The sequence below is a fragment of the Eublepharis macularius genome, chromosome 4, assembly GCF_028583425.1.
Source record: "Eublepharis macularius isolate TG4126 chromosome 4, MPM_Emac_v1.0, whole genome shotgun sequence".
NCBI lineage: Eukaryota > Metazoa > Chordata > Lepidosauria > Squamata > Eublepharidae > Eublepharis > Eublepharis macularius.
Window position 1 is genome coordinate 118,677,987 of NC_072793.1, and position 20,421 is coordinate 118,698,407.

Genomic DNA, 20,421 nt, shown 5'->3' on the forward strand with positions numbered 1-20,421 from the left:
TAGAAAACGTTTGATTTCAATGAAAGTTGGTAAGTCAGAGAACCTGATAGACAGACTGTTATAATGCTATAACTATGTCAAGTACCATTTTTTAAGTACTCCAATGGTCGGGAGGGGGAAATGGACACAGTAATGGACTGGGGCAAGGAAAATGGCACTAATTGGGGGTGGAACCAGGAATATCTGAACTTTCCTAAACACATGGATGCCTCTCTGGCTTGGGAGTGGGCTCCCCTGCCCTCCTCCTGCACTCAATTTCCCCCTGCCCTTCCCTAGTCACTTTAATCAAGCTTTCTCCTTACATCAGTTCTGATTTTGTCTAGTTAGTGATTACCAGAGTTGTTAAAAAGCATCAGAAGCAAGTTTCTGTTTTAGTTGCAGCGGTATAAACCATAGATGATTGAACTATTAGACTTCTGCTAGTACATGTTTTGGATGGGTGAAGAGATAACACCAAACTGAAGTTAGATCGGCATCAGGGTTGGATATATCAATGCAAACACTGAGCACAGGGGCACTATATTTCTATCCTCTCCTATATCAGAACTCATGATAAGTTGCAGCAATTAATAATTAGAGTTATTAATCCATAATGACAATTATTTGCTTTGATTTGGACAGAAACGTTTTTGAAGATCTGCTGAGTAAATGCCAATAATAACCTGAAAAGGAAGCTGGGAAAAGGAAGATGACAAGATAAACAAATAAAGGAAGAATTAAAGTTTTAATCACAGACAAGTGCAGTCTCTGTGTGGAAGGGGATACAGGTAAAGTGAAGAACCCCTCACAAGTCTTTGCAGGTTCCCCACCATGAGCCCGGCTCAGCCAGCACCATACAACTGGGTCATAGGGGAGAAACTGCCATTGGGGCAGACAATGGTAGGTGGGAAGAAGGAAGTGGGAAAAGGGACAAGGCTATGGTGGGGCAGGGAAAGGAGAGAGGGTGTGTGGGGGAGGGAAAAATAAGATGCCCCCCCAAGTCCTTGCAGGTCTCCCACTTGTAAAATCTAATAACAAAACAACAAACTAAAAAACATCAATGTGTGAATATAACCTGGATTAAAAAGTCACTTTTACCCATGTTTACAAGTACCTTCATTGGTTTCTCAAATGGCTTGATGAAAGGTGACCCCCTCATTGTTTGTGTTTTTACAATCTGGTCATCCAGAATAGTCTGAATTTCATCAACTGCAGACAGAATATTAACTCCAGTGTCACGATATATGCTTGTTTGAAAGGAAATAGCATCCCAAGTATCCATCATAGTGTGCATTGCTTTCTCTAATGAGAATTCCTATAGCACAGTGGAAAGAAATTACTTTATTATCTCTGAAGTAATTTGTGTTCTGTGAAATGGGATGTAACAGTTAATCTTTATACCTTGCTTGCTCCCATACTTATAGTTTCAAATTGCTCTAGGTAAGGGGATAAATTCTGCTTTAAAACTTTTCTTAGTGTTGTTCCAGAATCCGGTGTTAAATCATATCCAACAATATCAGACATCTGTAGCCAGTGACGAGCTCTTATGCCTGGGTTACAGAGTATAGTCACCAGAGGGATATTTTCCTAGGACACAGAAAAAGTATTTTAAGACAAATTTCACTGCTATACAAGTGCTACTTGAAAATTGTAATTTTAAAAATTCTTGTATCACCACATCTGCTCAATGAACAACCACTGGAAAGATCACCAGGATCTTGTACAAAAGCTTCTTTATTCAAAAGTGTTCACATATAACTCAGTTTTCAAGAACCCTTTGCAACACATTCTACAGTTTTCCAATTTACTATTGTATAAATCATAAATGTGAGAACCATAAGAAGGCTATTTTTAGAAACATCCATTTACCTTAAATTCTTTAATCTGTTCCATTACTGCAGTACACATTATAGTAGTTGGATTATCTTTCTTTTCTTCCTCTACCTTTTCATCTACTAGTTGCCTGCGTTGCATTGACTTTTTCTTTTCTAGTTCAGCTTTCTTTAGCTTCTGTTGGAAGAACCTTAGTGTCTTGTAAATTTCTCGAAAAAACTCATCTACTTCATTTTCCATTCTCTCCCCATTAAGGTCTAAAAAAGCACCATCCATCCACCTAAGAAAACAGAAAGCAAAAACATTAATCTTGCACAGCAATATGGATGATAAATATAAAATTTTACACATCAAAAATGTTACACTTAAAAAAGATTTTTTAAAAAATCTTTTGTACCATAAGTCAAAGAAACTCAACAGTGGATTTCCATTTTAGAACTTTCAAAATTGTGCTAAATGATGGTTGTTGTGGATTTTCCGGGCTGTATAGCCATGGTCTTGGCATTGTAGTTCCTGACGTTTCGCCAGCAGCTGTGGCTGGCATCTTCAGAGGTGTAGCACCAAAAGACAGAGATCTCTCAGTGTCACAGTGTGGAGAAGATGTTGGCAGGTAATTTATATCTACTCAGGAAAGTGGGGTTGGGCTGAGTCATCCTGTAGGAGTTTCCCAGGGTGTGGAATGCTAATGGAGGGAGGCTTATCCTGAGGAAGTTCTTTTGCATATGGATTGGTGCTTGATATGCTAATCTTCTCTGCAGGGCTATTGTGGGATGTGGCGTATTTCGTTAGCCTTGTGTTTTGCAGGGCTGGAAGCCATGCTCTATTCATTCTTAAAGTCTCTTCTTTCCTATTGAAATTGTGTTTATGCTTGTGAATTTCAATGGCTTCCCTGTGCAATCTGACAAAGTAGTTGGAAGTGTTGTCAAGTATTTTAGTGTCCTGGAATAGGATACTGTGTCCTGTTTGAGTTAGGCTATGTTCAGCCACTGCTGATTTTTCAGGATGTCCAAGCCTGCAGTGTCTTTCATGATCTATTCATAATTTGTGTTCTTTTAAAGTGAGAACACAAGAAGAGCTTCACTGGATCAGACTGGCTATCCATCTACTCCAGCATCCTGTATCACATAATAGCCAAATAATTGCCCTGGAGAGTCAGCAAACAGTGCACAGAAGCCAAGTCTTGAAACTCACAGCCACTCAAAATATAGCCCCTCCCAGTTTAAAGATCTGTACCTGATAAAGGACTGTAGCACAGGTAGAAATACATGTTACTAAGTACCTAGGAATGCTCAAGTGAACCTCATTTCACATGTTCCCTCTCCCACTTCCCATGCACTCACTCGCACTGTAACACTTCCATTTGCTCAATATGAGTACATTCACACATTTGATATCAGTTCCTCGACTGCTGAAAGTATCTCATTTATTATTCTGATAACAACATGGTTCAGACTGCAAACTGAAAACTGATGCAAACTATTGCATTATATTTTTATAAAGAAATAGATTTGGCTCTGCCTTTCTTTGCTACCCCTGCTCGTAATCTTTGACAAGGAAATTTTCTGTTAGAACTGCCAAAATCCCAGTTTCCCCCACCTCCCACATTCATTTATTGAAATGCAAATATTGACACTTTCTCACACCTTAAATAAATGCAAGTCAAAAGAGCCTACAGTACTTGTTTTTGCAGTGAAAACAGAGCTGAATTGGCACTCTGCCCTCTGGACTCACTTGTAGATGCAATCACACAAAGGGAGCACCCGTGAAAGCAGCATGTATGTGCGCCAAGCAAGACACAGCCTGCACGTGAGTTGAAGACTACACATAAAATCTTGCATTTGAGTGTCCCCAAGTACTTAGTAATGTGTATTTCCACTCACAGTTACCAGCTAGAATGGGTTTTGTTTCAAGAAGGATACTGGAGCCCTCCAGTATCCTGTATGTCCATGTGTAAGGACCCCAGCCAGCTGCTTCACACCACAAACTTTACCCAGCAGATTTGCTGCTAGTTTTTGAGGACACACTTGTGTTTTCTTCAGAGCCAGTTGGGGGTAGTGGTTAAGAGCAGGGGTCATTTCGTAGAAAAAGAACTACAGGAACGTATTAGCACAACTCATTAGCATATGCCACACCCCTTGCTATCACCAGAGGTGTGTCATTGGCGTAACTGATTTGCATATGCCACACCCCCTGACATCACTGAGGGAGGCTTTATCACCCTCCAGAGTGCCCTTTTTCTCCCTACAGAGGAATATAGATGTGTATTCCTAGGGCCCTTCTGGAAGACGACAATCAACAGATAACAATCAAAAGATGACAAAAAATAACCTCAGAGGAAAAAAGTCACTATACAGTGTAGTACACATTAAGGAACAACCCTGTCCTTGCAATGGCAAAGATCAAACTGAGGGAGAGTTCCCTTCAATGGGCTTAGACTGCAGTAACTCTGCTTAAAATTGCACTGTAAGTCACTTAACTCTACAATCCTCTCTAAGTGGCCAGCTTGTGCACTTGCTATGCCAGCACAGAGCTTTCTAACACAGCTCAGACCTCAACTGCATCTCCTGGGCAACTCAAGAAGGTAAACGGCACGCTAGGCAGGTAACCAAAGCAGTAGAGCTGAGCCTCAGATGAAATGAATTCGAGATCTGTGGATATTTGTATTCATGATCTGTGGATTGATTTTTCTCTCTCTCTCTCTATACCCCCCCCCACTCTCTCTCTTCCTCCAGTCCTCCCCCACACACACTTTCTCTCTCTCCCTCTACCCCCCCCTCTCTCTCTGTCTCCCCCTCCAGTCCATACACTCTCTCTCACACACTCAGGAGTAAAAAATGAAAATAAAGCAAATGAAATCAAAGCAGCGTACCCTCCTTTAGAAAGCCAGCCCCAGCAGCCCGGCTTACAGGCAGTCACTCACTCACGCAGGAGTCACGAATGAAAATATAGCAAGTGAAATCAAAGCAGGTTACCCTCCTTCACACTAGCAGCTTGGCTTGCAGGCAGTCACTTACTCACTTAAGAGTCACGAATGAAACTAAAGCAAGTGAAATCAAAGCAGATCGCCCTCCTTTATATCAGCAGCCCTGCTTGCAGGCAGGCAGGCAGGCACTCACTCACTCACTAGTCATGAATGAAACTAAAGCAAGTGAAATCAAAGGAGCTTGCCCTCCTTTACACCAGCAGCTCAGCTTGCAGGCAGGCACTCAGTCTCTCTCTCTCTCATGAGTCACGAATGAAACTAAAGCAAGTGAAATCAAAGCAGCTTACCCTCCTTTACAAAGATAGCCCCAGTAGCCCGGCTGCTGCCTCCACTTCCTGCTGCTAGAGAGACGGGCAGCAGAGAGGCAGTGTTGAGGAAAAGGAATCACGTGGGCAGGGCCAAAACCCACATGATCTCTTCTCAGAGCTACGGGAACGTCATTCCGGCACATTCCCCCTCCAAATGAGCGCTGGTTAAGAGCATGGGACTCTAATCTGGAGAGCCAGGTTTGATTCCCCACTCCTCCACTTGAAGCCAGCTGGGTGACCTTGGGCTCGTCACGGCTCTCTGGAGCTCTCTCAGCCCCACTCACCTCACAGGGTGTTTTGTTGTGGGGATAATATTGACATACTTTGTAAAACGCTCTGAGTGGGCATTAAGTTGTCCTGAAGGGCGGTATATAAATCAAATGTTATTATTATTATTGAATTATTCTTTGTGACCTGAGTAAGAAAATTAGATACTTTTGTCAATCAGGAGTTACTAGTCACTCTCCAAGCAATTAAAAGTAGCTCTCCATCCCTTTCCAATGCTGCTGTAATTGCTCTTATCTTTTCCCTTAAAGCTACCACAGCATCTACCCCTCTGCCTTAATGCACATACACATGCATATCCTTGCTCTGGACAGGAAAAGGGCATAACTAATGAAATAGGCGACTCAGCATGCCTTTGATATTGGGGGATGCTGCATGTCTCTCTGTTTGTATATGTAACTCTCTTGATAGCAAGATATTCTTTCTCTAAAGTGGGAATACGTTCTGAGTCTGACTCCTTCTATGTCTCTCTGCCTCTTGGGAGATACCATCTTCCTTGCCTCATGGCCTTCCAAAGGGGAAAGATGTATTTCTCAGAGCTCCAGCCATTAAGGCCTCCTCCACAGATCCACTTGCAGCCTTGATGCCGGACAGCTGGTCATGTTATTTATAGGGAAAGCTACTCTTTACACTAGGACTCTTTCTTTCTACTCCAAGATATTGCATGAATGAAATCTACCTCAATAAAATTATCTTTTCTACAATTTTATTGTCTGAGGATTAATTACTGTATGTTGGGGGGAAATGCTTCTAAGTAACTCTGCTACCAAATGAAATATAACTATTTCTAATAGGGTTATATGGACCCAGATCTGAATCTAATAAGTAAAGAGTTTTAAACAGCAAGCTGCAAGTTTTTTTCCACTCTACCTGGCTTCACAGCCATTCGGTGAGAGATCAAAAGACCCTTGATTGCTCTGGTAGGCAAACTAACAAAGGGAACAAAGGAACTGGCTGAGTGGCCTAACAGTCTCTCCCAGGCTCCAACATGTAGAGAAGCCTTCTTTTAAACTTTTTGGCTGACTGAGTTCAGCCTTCACATACAGTTAGAAAAATAAAAAAGGAAAACGTTTTTTCTAGAGAATTATTTTTGGCACAAAAACCTTGCTGCTTCAGGCAGAAGGCCACAAACAGGCTTTATTAGAAAAGCTAGCAGGAGAGAATTTTGATTCATGGTTTTTTAGATTACAATCTCAATTGCAAGAAAAGAAACCATATTTTGTATTAACTGATCCACTATCTGGTTCAGATGATGATTCAGATGTGAAGAATTGGCTGGATGCTGATGCAAAAGCCAGAAACTTCATTGCAACTACACTGGCAAATTCTCAGTTGGTGCATATTAAAACAAAGAAAACTGCAAAAGACATGGTGGAATCTCTTAGGAGAGTCTTTGGAGAACAGGACCAGAGAAGTTTTCAACTAAACTGCAAGAAAATGGAAATGTGCATACTCTTATTGAATCATTGTTGAATCTCATTGATAAACTGGACAAATACTAGATGAAGATTTAAAAATTAGCTTGTTCTTAAACTCACTTCCAGAAAGTTACTCCAGTTTTGTTAGCTCTGTTACTACAAAAGGTGTTACATTGGAGGAAGTGCTGGGTCAGATAAGATCAGAGTACTGCAAGCAGAGATCTTATCATGAGGAGAGCACACACAAAACAGGGTCAAATTACATGGTAAGAGAAGCCAGACACAAAGGGGTGGGACCTAGGCAAACTGATCACAGGCAAAAGGCCAATCCCAGGGAGAGGCGGAACCCTCTTTTCTGCCACAAATGCAACAGACTTGGTCACCTCCACAGGGGGTTCATTAGCATTAAAAATGGGAACAATAACCTTGCTGCTTCAGGTAGAAGGTCACAAACAGAGAAAAATAAAAGCATAGATTTTGTACCAAGCAAACACTTATCATGTGTCTCATATAGCTCAAACCTATGATAGCCCAAAACTTTGGCTGATTGAGAGTGGAATGTCTATTCATATGGCATCAGGTATGAATTTGTTTGATGAATTGGACACAAGTATATCAGGAAAAATTGTTATGGCTGATGTCTCTTGTGTGACTGTTAAAGGCAAAGGCTCAATTACATTTCATTGTGATACTGGTGATTCTAGAAAAGTAGAAGTTCTGTACATCCCTAATTTAAAAGCAAACTTGCTAAATGTAACTGTACTTTCAGAAAAAGGATTTGCTGTATACTCTGAGAACAACATATGTACAGTTTCTTGCAAAGGAAAGCTATATTCCACAGGTGGTCTCAGTCTTTGAACTGGACTGCCAAGGACAAAAGGGTTATACAACAACTATAGCTGCTACTAATAAGAACCGGAACTTTGGCACAGAAGATCTGCACACCATGATACCCAAGCCATCAAGGAGCTAAAGACTTGGTAACAAGTATTAATATAAGGGAATGTTCCATTGATGACCAATTATGTGTATGCGGTATAAAGGGAAAGGCAACTCAACCTACTATTCCCAAACACAGCCAAAGATGATCAAAGGAACCACTTAAACTAATTCATACAAATTTATGTGGTCCTATCAAACCAGCATCAAAGGAAATAACTTTTTTATATTGACTTTTATTGATGATTTCTAAAGATATACTATATGTTATTGGCTGTTCCCAAACTAAGCAGAACCTGCATATTTATGTCTCCATGGTATTACCACGTTCAAAAGGAAATCCCAAGCCTTTCAAAGTGATAATGATGGTGCGTACATTTCTCATGCCATACAGACATTTCTCAGGGAAAATGGAATCCAACACAGACTTACAATTCCCTACACTCCAAGACAAAATAGGGTAGCTGAGAGTATAAATTGTTCTATCATGAATATGGTCAGGTGCATGCTAATTGATTCAGGACTTCCCTACAAACACTGGGGAGAAGCTGCAATAACTGCAATTTACTTGCAAACAGATTATCCACTAGAGTTACAGACAACACTCCCTGTGAGTTATGACACAATAACAAGCCAAGTATAGATCATCTTAAGAGTATTTGGGTGCAAGGCCTATGTTCATATACCAGAAGAAAAGAGATCTTAACTACAACCCAGAGCCTTAGAAGGCATTTTTGTAGGATATGCTCCAGGATGCAAGGGATACATAATTTTAGACCCAAATACTAACAGTTACTATAAGCAGAGTTGCACAACAATTTGATGAGTGACAAAAGAACAACCAGATTGCTGCCACACGTGACCCTTCAGAGGGAGATAGTGACAACAACCAGCTGCTGCTGTATCACCCAGATGATGTCACTACGCAGATGCAACCAGATGTCTGACCAGGTAAGGAGGCAATGGATGCAACCACTGAGCAGATGCAACCAGATGCCCAACCAGGTGAGGAAATAAAGGTGGAAATTCCTGAGCCAGCAGATGTGCCAAAGGACCCAGAGCCCACTGTAGAGGCAGAGATGACTCAGGAGGACCTCAGGTGCTCTCAGTGCACCAACAGAGGAGTTCCAGCCGAGGGACTGGCCTACCTCACAAGGTCATTACCACAAGAACCAACAACATGGGCTGAAGTGCAGCGAATGTCTAAACCAGAAGCAAATAAATGTAAGCAAGCAGCACAAGAGGAAATAGATACTAGTTTACACCTACTATGTAAACTTCAGAAAGGACTTTATGAGTTTAAGTAAGCTGCGAAATCTTGGAATGATAAATTGAGCAAACTGTTAGTTGACCTAGGCTTTAAACAAGGCAAAGTTGATCTTTGTCTTTACAGCAGACACAGAAATGGGAGATGGACATTTATTTTAGGCTGCTTGATGGTATTTCCTGGTATTGTTATGCCTTGGCTTGTTTTAATGGCCTTGGATTGATTTTAGTAGATTGCTTTAATGGCCTGTTTAATACTCTGTTATTAATTATTGTATTTTAATGGTCTTTTTTATTGGTGTAAGCTGCTTCAAATGGATCTCTGAAGAGGCGGCATATAACTTTTCTAAATATACTAGTATCTTAATACGTGACAAGAATCTGAAAGATAAATTATAAATTCATATTATGCCTCATAAACAAAGCATACACATTCATAGTAAAACACAGTGGTGTGAGAATTCAATTCATCTCCACGGATTTTTCTTGGACAAATAAAAGCACTCTCACTATGGTAATCACTCTTTCATTTAAATATCTGAGAGTTTCATTACCGTTTTTCAGTCCGCTGCCATTTCAATATAAAACCAAAAAGTTTCTGGTAGGGCTCAATGTTAACTTTTAAAATCTCCAGATCTGGGTATTCTGTCTGCTCCCATTCGAAGAGCTCCTCCTCTTTATTAATAAAAGCAACAGTTTCATCAGCTTCTTGTATGCGTTTCTGCAGTGCTCTCATGTCAGTTACATACTGAAAATATGTAAAGATATATGTCTTGAAAAATAGTGAGGCAATTCAGTTAAAAACATGTCATTCCATAATATGAAAGCAAATCACTCGTTCTTAAAAATAAAAAGGTCTGCTTTAGCAATAAAAGGTAACAATAGATATGTTTTCTGTAACTCATCAAAAGATACAGTTTTAGATTTTTCAGAAAGGGAAAACTCTATAGAATGCTGAGAAAACACGAATTTCCCTCATTTTAATGCAACAATCTTTCCAAGATAGAGGGAGCAATTGATTTAATAACCAAATGTGCCTGAAAAAACAGTTTAATATGCCAAAGAATGTATAATATGTACCTATTGTTGGCACCTTTATAAGCATTTTGTGGGGATAATAATAACATTGACTTTTTTCACCGCTCTGAGTGGGGCACTAATCTGTCTACAAGAACGGTAACTAAGCACAGTTGTTAAAGTAATAAGTAACTGCTTGGAGGAGATCTTATCTACTACTATTATAGCAGATTGCTGTGGTAGTTTTGTATTTTATTTATTTATTCCCTCTCTTTCTCACTGAGATCCAAGGAGGATTACACAGTGCAAATGAACACAAATAATCAACAGCTTGGACATTCACTGAGCAAAATACAATATGATCAACTGGACATTCAATGAACAGATACAATAAAGATTGTTATTAGAAAATTTGAAAACAAGCATAAAGCTGAACACAGAGATGGAGCCTTTCTGAAACAAAGTGGAACTAATTAACATGACATCTTTAGAAACATGGAATTTAACAAGTACGAGAAAATCTACATCAGCAGACAGTACCCATAGTGCCCCTATTCCTTACCAAGGCATGTCTCTGAGCTATTTCTTATGATACTGTCCTATAATCTGAGTAGAAAGCCCTCCTGAATAATTCAGTTTTGCATAGTTTGTGGAAAGTCAGGAGAATGGGAGCTATAAGTATAAGCAATTTAACATACTTAAACGCAGAAACTACTCAGTAAGTACACAGTAGTATAGTTCACAGTTCCTGTCCCTTTACCAGCATTTGCACTGTTTCCTTACAGTACAGTCTTCTTATGTGTGTAAAAAAACCCTGAATAATTCAGTCTTGCACAGTTTGCAGAAAGCCAGGAGAGAGGTGGCCCTCATAACCTCTTCAGACAGGCCCTTCCATAAGGTGGGGGTTACCACACAGGAAGCATGTGTATGGGCAGCTGTTGATTTTGTCCACCTGTATGGTGGTATCAGCAGAAGGCCCTTGTCAGATGAGTAAAGCTACCATGGTGGAACACAGGGAGAGAGGAGGTTGCACAGATATGAGAGGCCAAGGCCATGAAGGACTTTGAATATGATAGGCATGACCTTGAACTCAGCCTGGTAACTGATGAGTAGCCAATGAAGTGACTGCAGAATGGCAGCAATATGCACGCATGAAATTGCTGATATTCCCAAGCTACTTTAGGGACTGATTAGACAGTATATTAAATGGGAGTTGGGTTGGAGGAAACCCCAACCCAGCTCACATTTAACATGTGATGCAGGACTCACCTTAAATATACCGTGGAGGGGAACAGAGATGGGTACAAAACAGGGGGGGGAAAGAACCCTGAGTTTCATGGTTCGTCGCATTCCATGAAATATGAACTTTCATGAAATTGTCCCGTTTCGCGAAATGATTCATTAGGTTTGTGATTCGTCAGATCCTGGGGCCCTACAACGGCCCCTTCATACCCAGAGATGCCAAACTCGTAGGGAGACTTCAGCAGGCTCTCCTCCAGCCACCCTCCAAGTTTGGTGAAGATTGCAATACGTTGACCGGGAGTGTGAGGTTGCAGCAGAGGAACCCAGAAAGAATAAGAAGAAACAAAGAAAATCAAAGAAAAAAAGGGAGGCCTCAGTCAAGCTAGGCCCCAGAGCCAAAAAAGGGGGGCGACCCTCACCAAAATGAGCCAATAAAAGGGAAAACCCACGAGGCAGGCAATGCCCTGAGACTGGGGTGAGGTGGGGTGGAGGAAAAAAGGCACTCTCACCCAACAACCTTCCCAGCAAGAACAAGAGCAGAGGCTTTTTGGTCTCTTTTGAAGCAGCAGTAAATCCAGCCGAAAGCTCCCAAATCCACTCTTTCTCACTCCAAATCCCAGCAACAGCTCCTCCCTCTCCCTGTGTCTGGAACTGAAAGCAGGAGGCACAGAGCTGTGCCTTATATAAGAAATGCTCACATAGAGCGGAATAGGAGCTCTCTGGTTGGCAGACAGACTTGCCTAACAGGGTTTGGAGGGATAAGACTGGTGTTCCCATGGCTACAGAAGGCCCATCTCCCCCCTGCTCATTGCTCTCCTAGAACAGAATGGGAACTCTCAGGTTGGCTGGGAGAGCTGCCTATAAAGATTATATGGGCTAAAACTGGGGTTTCCACAGCAACAAAAGGTCTGCAGACATTCCGGGCCTATGTTGCCTAGGAAATCAATGGATCAGCGCCAGCCTATCTGGCATCACAAAGCATTCATAAATCGAACAAATCAGCCCCAAAAGTCGTGGATTTTGTGAAAAACGCAGCCCCACAAAGTGCGTTTTCACAAGACATGAATCAGCCTGATTCGTCATGAAAATTGATTCGATTTGTGCCCATGTCTAGAGGGGAAACATCTCGTGAGCATAAGGTAGTAGGAGGACGGGCCTCATCATTCCCTCCCTTCCAGTCTGTGCACTTTTACTAACAGAAAAGGTCCACAAGGAGGGCTGTTTAACACACTGCCGGTTCCATGTGTCTGCTCAGGAGACACGTGGAACCAGCAGTGAGACAAACAGCCTGTTCCCCACATGGCCCTTGTTATGATAGAGATATCAAGCAGACCTTTAGATATCACACTGTCCTTTCATTTATCTGCTAGAATTAAACCCAGGGAAAGCTGATCTCTAATCAGGAAGAGGAAGAGTCATAAATCAGCAAGTGCCTAACCATTTGCTCTGTCACTCAGTTTGAGAGAAATGGCTGTTTATGTAACTTTGATGGCATAATAAAGCCACAGCTACATGTACATTGTACTGCCTGGGCAAGGTGTCATGGTGGGCATAGAGGGAAGGTTTCCTAACTCATGACTGGAGGTGGGGTGGAATCCCACCCTCTCAGGAGAAGGGTTAAAAAGATCAGTAGCCCTGTGTGTATGTGCTCATTAGATCAGGAGTAAGGGAGATAAGAAGGCAGCTTGCCTCTGTTTCCCTAGGCTCACTAGATTCACACCTGTCTCAGGCATGTTTGGGATGTTGAGGTAATATTAGTGACTCTCAAGATTATTTGGTTAGAATGTTTCTTTTCTTAGTATTAAGTGCTTAAACAGACATGCCATGACATCTCCTTCCTTGAATATTCTGTACTCTGCATTATATATTCTAGTTTAGCACAATAAAGATCTTTCTTTGGTTAATAACCAGTTTTGTCAATGGATGTACTCCACATAGTTGCTCTTTCGTTGCTGGCACTCTGTGCAGTCTCAGAGGCTCACCAGTTTCCAAACTGCTGGTGAAAGACAAAGCCTGGTAAGTTTGGTGGTGGCAACGAAAAAAAGTGTAGCTAAGGGGAGAGAGACATTTGAGTTTGCTTACCTGAATGCAGCAAACATCCCCACATTCTCCCCCTAGCCACAACAGCCCTTTTCTGCTAGCAAAAGCATGCAGGATGGAAGGGAGGAAATGATAAAGACCCTCCTATTGCTGCACCATTCTCCGGAGATTATTTGCCTCTTTCCCCGCTATTTTTAAGGTAAGTCCCGAGTCACACATTAAATATGAACTGGGTTGGGGTTTCCCCTAACCCAATTAGAATTTAACATAATTGCCTAATCAGATGGTTAGTCTTCAGACTTTAATCAGTATCTCTTTAGCAGCTTCCACATGGGGAATTATTCCCTGTTGCACCCTTATTGTTGCTTTGATTGCAGAGGCATTTGCCAGAGCAATAGAATTGTTAGTAGGTATATCATTATAATGCTATGATGCTGTAGCAATATACCTACTATTAAAACAACATTTCCTACTACTGCCCTACTACTGCTCTTACATCTCTGAAAGAGTAGAAACTGAATTCAGGATTTCAACCCGCCCCCCCCCCCCCTGCGCATTTGTTACTCATATAAGTAAACCTTTGCTCTGCCTGACACTCAGAGACTTGCTTTTCACATGTGCAGTCTGTTTACTATCTGAACTCATTCTGATAAAGCTTCTATCCAATTACAATACTTTGCTAACTATCTAAATTATAAGGTAGCTATATGATTGTAAAATGGTGAGCTTATCACATTATCAGCTTGACAAAACAGATATAAAGCTTCACCTTTTAACATTTGATTCTCTGCCTACATGCAAATGTGGGATCATTCTAGCCCTCCCTCTTTATCCCACGTGACACAGACCTGTTGCATGCGGTCCAAATCAGAGTATTCTGTAAATTCCTGCATACGGCGCGTCTGCTTTTCTACTTCTAGTATCAGTTTCTCACGTTTGGCCAACAATTCACTTTCACCTTTACGTTTAGACATTTCAATGATCTATAATACAAAATATATATGTTAAAAGAAAGTTAGTGATAAGCATCCACCCAGAGATCAACATTTGTGACATCATTATCCCACAAGAACTGCCTTACACTGAATCAAACCAAACATATCACATACAACATTGGTTGACCTGTTAAAGCTGACCGAATCAAGTTTCAAAACCAGCTCCCATGAGTTTCAAATCCTATACTATATAAAATAAAGTATTTACTTACATCATCATTTTCATCAAAGATGGGATTAATATGTACAGGCCATAACAGGACAGCTGCATTGAGTGCCAAGTCATCTTGATCAAACAGATAAACATCTAACAAGTAATTCATTCGCTGCTTGCATTCCTATAAAAAAACAAAACAATGTTTTCAATTCTCAAAGAAATAAAAATCTGATGCTAATTAAAAATTGGAATTGCTATTTTTTTAGAGCATCCCCGGATACTATTTTCCTAGGATTATGATTGCTGAAAGGGAAGTGGGCCTCAGGACTGATTGCATGCTCCCTTTCTTATCACTTCTCAGGGTCTGATGAGACAATACATTAAACATGAGTTAGGAAAACCCATCTTGCATTTAATATGTGACCCAGCACTAACCTTTAAAATAGTGTGGGGCACCAAATTGTCTTCCAAGAGTGGTGCTGCAGCAGGAAGAACATTCCCTCCCTTCCATCTAGGTTGCCAGGTTCCCCAACCCCCCCGAGTGGGAGGTTGGAAGACCAGCACCTACCTTTTGGTTTCCCTCTTATGAGTGTGTGCACGTTCCCAGCCTGCATGATGATATCACTTCTGGAAATTGATGTCATCGCGAAGGCCACGTGCCACCCTGGGAGTGCTCCTGTGCTCTGCAGGGTGGCAGAATCAGGCCTGATTTGGTTCAATTTGGTTCCAAATCGGCCTGAATCTGGCCACTGCAGAGCGCTCCCACACTCCATGTGTTCCTCCCTGCCGGCCAGGTAAGCGGAGGCGGGGTGGGAGCGGGGGAACCCTTGCCCCCAGCAGGGGACTGGCAACCTACTTCTACCCTATGTACTTTTATTAGCAGAAAAGGGCTGTGGGGGTGTGCTGTTAGTGCAACTGTAAATGGTTACTCCACTCTAAGCCCAATGATTTCAATGGGCTTAGACTGGAGTAACTTTTTTTAGGACTGCAATGTGTTTTTCACTGTCAGTTCTATGTGTCTCCTGCTGCATCTTTGAGGGAAAGGATTTTCATGCCTAAAAGCTAGGTTTAGAAGTTTCTAATTTAAACTCTGTGCAATGGCAAAGCTCTTAATTGATGCAAGAGACCATGAAGAAGTTGTTGGAATAGGCGACTCAGCCTGCCTTTGGACACTGGGGGGTTCAGCATGTCTCTTTGAATGTAATGTATAAAACTAGCAATCTGCCACTCTCTTGTCTAAGGTGGGAATGCCTACTGACTCCTCCTCTCTTGCCTCTGTGCCTCTTAGGAAATCTCTCTCTCTCGACATGGTCTTCCAAAGAGGAAGGATGTCAATCTTCCATGCTCCTCTATGGAGCTTTTTTCACAAACCCACATCTACAGCCTTGCTGCCTACTTTTTCAGGCCGTGGCATTAGAATAGGCAATGTAACTCTTTAGATTAGGATCTTTCCCTTCTTATTACCAGAAGATATTGCTATGGAAGAAATCTGCTATAATAAACTGTAAGTTCTATCTTTCTATGACTTTGTCTGAAGATTAATTAATTAATTAGCATGTTTTTAAGGGTTTAAACGCTTCTGACTATATTACTGTGCTATGTTACTCTGCTAAGTTACTAAACTAAACCAAACTAAATACATATATTCCCAAAAGAAGTAACTTATCCGCTAACCACCCAAAGCCACACTAGAACCTAGGCCTTCAGGAGTAGAAATAAGCATGGTTTATTACACAGAAGCTTGACTATACAAATGAAAGCTAGAAGGCAGGAAGAAGCAGACATAAAAAAGAGATGGGAATGTGGCTCAGAGGTACTTCAAGCACCTCTCATATAACAACAATGAAGAATCTGAAATATAGAACCTAGCTGCAGTTCTACTGATCTCCAACAAGGCTGTGTGTGTGAACAAACTGATAACTTTATGTTGTGGTACTACTTATCCCCCAAAGCATGTTGTTGTTATATCAGTTTATATTAGTTCTGGATGGAATGTCATGCAGTATAGTAAAAAGCAACCAAAGTAAGATGACTTTAAACTAAGATCCCATGTTCCCCTGTGTTATTAGTCAAGAAAACAACTGAAAAACAATATGATCGTTACCTTGATCTTTTCATTCAGCTGCTGGATACCTACAGTTTTAGCCTTGTCTATATACGCTATACTTGCCATCATTTCCTCAGTTGTCTCAGGAATTTTTAATGCACGTTTTTTAAACATTTCAAATTCATGGCAGATCCTGCAAAATTCATATCTTAATATATATCAAAGTTTAAAGAGTTTAATGTGATTATGTACAGAGTCATATGTCTATTTATTTATCATATTTCTAGATTGCTTTCTATGAGAGTTGTTGAAGCACTGCACAACAAAATCAATTAGCTCATTAAAAATATAAAAATAAAAATACAATAAAAACAAAGCAACATTGTAAAAACACTAAACAAAACCATCATTATTACAGGAAGATCTGCAGGACTAAAAGAGATTTCTGGGTCTCATATATGACTTTGTCTGAAGATTAATTAACCTCAAAAGGCCAATATTCTAGCGGAGAACTCTTGTTGCTAGGTTCCATGTTGATATTATTAGATTTGTCAACAGCTTTTGATGCGACTGATCACTGCATTATTATCTGTCAGTTGGAATATGGAACTGGCATAAGGGGAGTAGTACTTTGGTGGTCTTGGGTATACTTTGAGGTTCTGTTCTTTCATCCATTCTCTTCAATATCTGTAAGAGGCAACTGATTGAGATCATCTCAAGGTTCAGGGTTGGGTGTCATCAACATTTGCCTTAACTCTCAGTGAGAAAGGCAGACTATAAATAACATAAATAAAATAAACATGCAGATGACACCAACTCCATATTTCATTATCCAATCCTCCAGATGCGTCCATCTTGGCTCTGAACCAGTGCTTTGAGTCTGTGGTCAGGTGACAAAGGCAGAACAAGATGAAGCCAAATCCAGACATGACAGAGGTGATGCTGGTTGGGAAGGCTGATGTTTAGAGTAGGGATGTGCACTTTAAAAAAAAATCAGTATTTTTCAGCTTTGGGTATCAGGAAGGCATAAATATCAGTATCCCCAATATTTGAGTCCAAAAATACCAGTTTAATATTTGGATTTGGGTTTTTTCAGGAATCTGCATATATTCAGCTTCATTATTCCTTATGGGGGAATCTTTCCAGGGAATGGAGAGGCAGTTTTTCAAACAAACTGCACCAAAAGTGCAGCACAGTGAGGGCTGGCTGTCCTGTAATAACTTCAAATTTCAAGAAGATTGGGTCAAGGGGTCCAATTTTATGGGCTCCTGAACAAGATGCCCTCAGTTACTCTCCGTTGTTTCCAGAGCGGGGAGAGAATCTAATGCTTTCTGGATTCAGATAAAGAAGCTAATGCCAAATACACAAAGAACAACCATGGACCCAAATCTTCTCAAAAAGAACAAAGTCCAACAGAACCAATGAACCCCAGCAGAACCACCATGGCAGCACTCCTGAAGCTGCAGCCATTTGGAGCAGTCTTTTTACTTTTGGCCTTTGGAGTTTTCTCTCCCAGGCAAAAGAAGGGAGGGGGGTACAACTATCACAAGCAATGCAACAAGTTAAGGAGAGCTTGTCTGTCCAATGACGATTCTCTCATATATTATTTGGGTATATTTTTGTACCGGATATACCAAATTGCACACCTACAGTTTAGAGGGATTGGATTCGCTTGTCTTGGATGGAGTGGAGTTAGCATTTACAGAGCAGGTTAAGAGCTTTGGAGTGCTCATGGATCTGGCATTGATGTTTGAAAAGCAGGTTGGTTCAGTGGCTTAGAGTGTCTTGTATCAGTTGTATATGGTTTGCCAGCCAATCTGGCCAATCAGATCCATGATTTTGTAATCTTGAGGCTGGATTATAGCAAGGCAATCTACACTGGCTTGCCTTGAAGACAACCCAGAAATTGCAGCTCATTTAGAATGTGTCAGTCTGATTATTATCAGAGGCTAGACACTTGGAACACATCTCAATTATTTTAAAACAGCTACATTAGCTGCCAGTTTGTTTTGAAGTCCAATTCAAGGTGTAGGTTAGGATCTTCAAAACCCTTCACTATCTAGGACCCATGTATCTAAAAGACAGTCTCTTCCCATATGTCCCCATACATTAGCTGCAATTTTTAGTTGCCACCTAGTTGTTCCCCTGCTTAAGGTAGCCCATCCAGTATTAACTAAAGCCACGCCTTTTCTATCATAGCTCCTACCCTGTGGAACAGGCTTCCTGTAGAAGTGAGGGGGCACCATATTGAGAGGTATTTTGGAGGTATTGAAAGGCTATTCTGCTTGCTTTTTAAAGGAGTGTAGGCTGCAGGCAATTTTTACAGGGATGGGGGTAATATGAACCTACTCCTTCAGAGGCAGTGTAATCCCATACAGAGTAGGCTACCACCTATTCTAAGTAAAGCAAGTTTTGCAGTGTCATTCTGCTCTGTCATACTTGCCTTTTAACAGTCCTTTTAAAAATTTAACTGATACAATTATTTGCTTGAAGAATTCTGCACCAACATTCGGGACACAGTACCATTCCTATAGCCCCATGATGTGGTACTAGGAACCAAAGGCAGTACTGCCTCCCTTTACATCCTTCATCCTGCCCCTTTCCTGAAAAACTGTTTGCATGGTGCTGCTGTGCTGGGTAAAGCTTTTTACTTAAAGCTTGTATTGCAGTGCCAAAGGCTACTGCAGACAATACCTGTTATTCATGCAAAGAGTCGAGGTGACTCCTGCTCCAGCACTGGAACCTAGCATTTATGCTCTACTGGCACTGAACAACAGTTCATAGCAGCTGGCTGCCAAGGTTAACAAGAAAAAATCATTCTTCAAGAGATCGATCCATAAAGGGAAAACATAACAATGCTGTGCATACGGTAATATCTTTTTTAAGCGAAAGATTACATACAGTAAGAAATTCACTTACATTTCATTTTCTTTTCTGTGATTGTAAACTAATTTGTCCAATAATTTATTTGCAAAGCTTCTTGCTTTGTCAACCAAACCTTGCTTCAAATCCTCACAGTCTAAACGAACCATAGGGAAATGAGCTAACATTGGCAAGCTCATTATTTCCTTTGCAAGACTGAGAAATTCATCTGTAAACTTTAAAACGATATTACATTTGTTAACTTCAGCTACATTCTTTAAAACATGCTCCCCCACCCAAAAAAATCCATACATAAACAAAACTAGTAAGTCAGGGAGAAGATTAGGCTAGAGCCATTATCTAGTTTTCCCTGTGGAAGGATTTGGGAGGCTGGTTATGGAACAACATTCAGCTGTATGAACCGCCAACTGCAGTCTGAGATATAGCTTATACAGACATTTACCATCTTTCTGCTGTTTCTAAGGACTAGACCTCAGAGAAAATAGAATCATGCATGCTAGTCTATATAACCATTCAACAGGAAGGCATTAACAATCTGCATATAGTGCTTTGCCACCATCTTTATAAAAAGCTTCAAATCTGCACACAACAACACAAAGCAGAGCAAAATCTCAACTAGAAATAAAGAGAACTGAACATTCTGTAGCATAGTATCATATATTTTGTGAGGAGTGGGATCCAGCAAGAATGATCGATCTTGTGTTTTTTCTTATCTCCCACTTGTATGCTTTTTAAGTATTCTAGGTCTATTTACATACATATAAAGTCATTTAAAACTGATCCAGAGGAGTTAGCCGTGTTAGTCTGTAGTAGCAAAATCAAAAAGAGTCCAGTAGCACCTTTAAGACTAACCAATTTTATTGTAGCATAAGCTTTCGAGAATCAAGTTTTCTTTGTCAGATGCATGGAACAGAAACTGGTCAAATATTTGACCAGTTTCTGTTCCATGCATCTGACGAAGAGAACTTGATTCTTGAAAGCTTATGCTACAATAAAATTGGTTAGTCTTAAAGGTGCTACTGGACTCTT

General features: G+C 40.8%; 1 protein-coding gene across 1 annotated transcript in view; it reads right to left on the reverse strand.

Moving 5' to 3' along the window:
* DNAH12 (dynein axonemal heavy chain 12) overlaps window positions 1–20,421 on the reverse strand; it is a 176,388-nt gene that overhangs the window by 132,792 nt on the left and 23,175 nt on the right. Inside the window, exons 11-18 of the mRNA XM_054976049.1 lie at window positions 19,429–19,607; window positions 16,567–16,702; window positions 14,518–14,643; window positions 14,159–14,293; window positions 9,566–9,759; window positions 1,849–2,092; window positions 1,381–1,566; window positions 1,094–1,294 (exon numbers count right to left, since the gene is read on the reverse strand). Of these exons, the coding sequence (XP_054832024.1) occupies window positions 1,094–1,294; window positions 1,381–1,566; window positions 1,849–2,092; window positions 9,566–9,759; window positions 14,159–14,293; window positions 14,518–14,643; window positions 16,567–16,702; window positions 19,429–19,607 (1,401 nt within the window). The remainder of the gene's footprint in view (window positions 1–1,093; window positions 1,295–1,380; window positions 1,567–1,848; window positions 2,093–9,565; window positions 9,760–14,158; window positions 14,294–14,517; window positions 14,644–16,566; window positions 16,703–19,428; window positions 19,608–20,421) is intronic.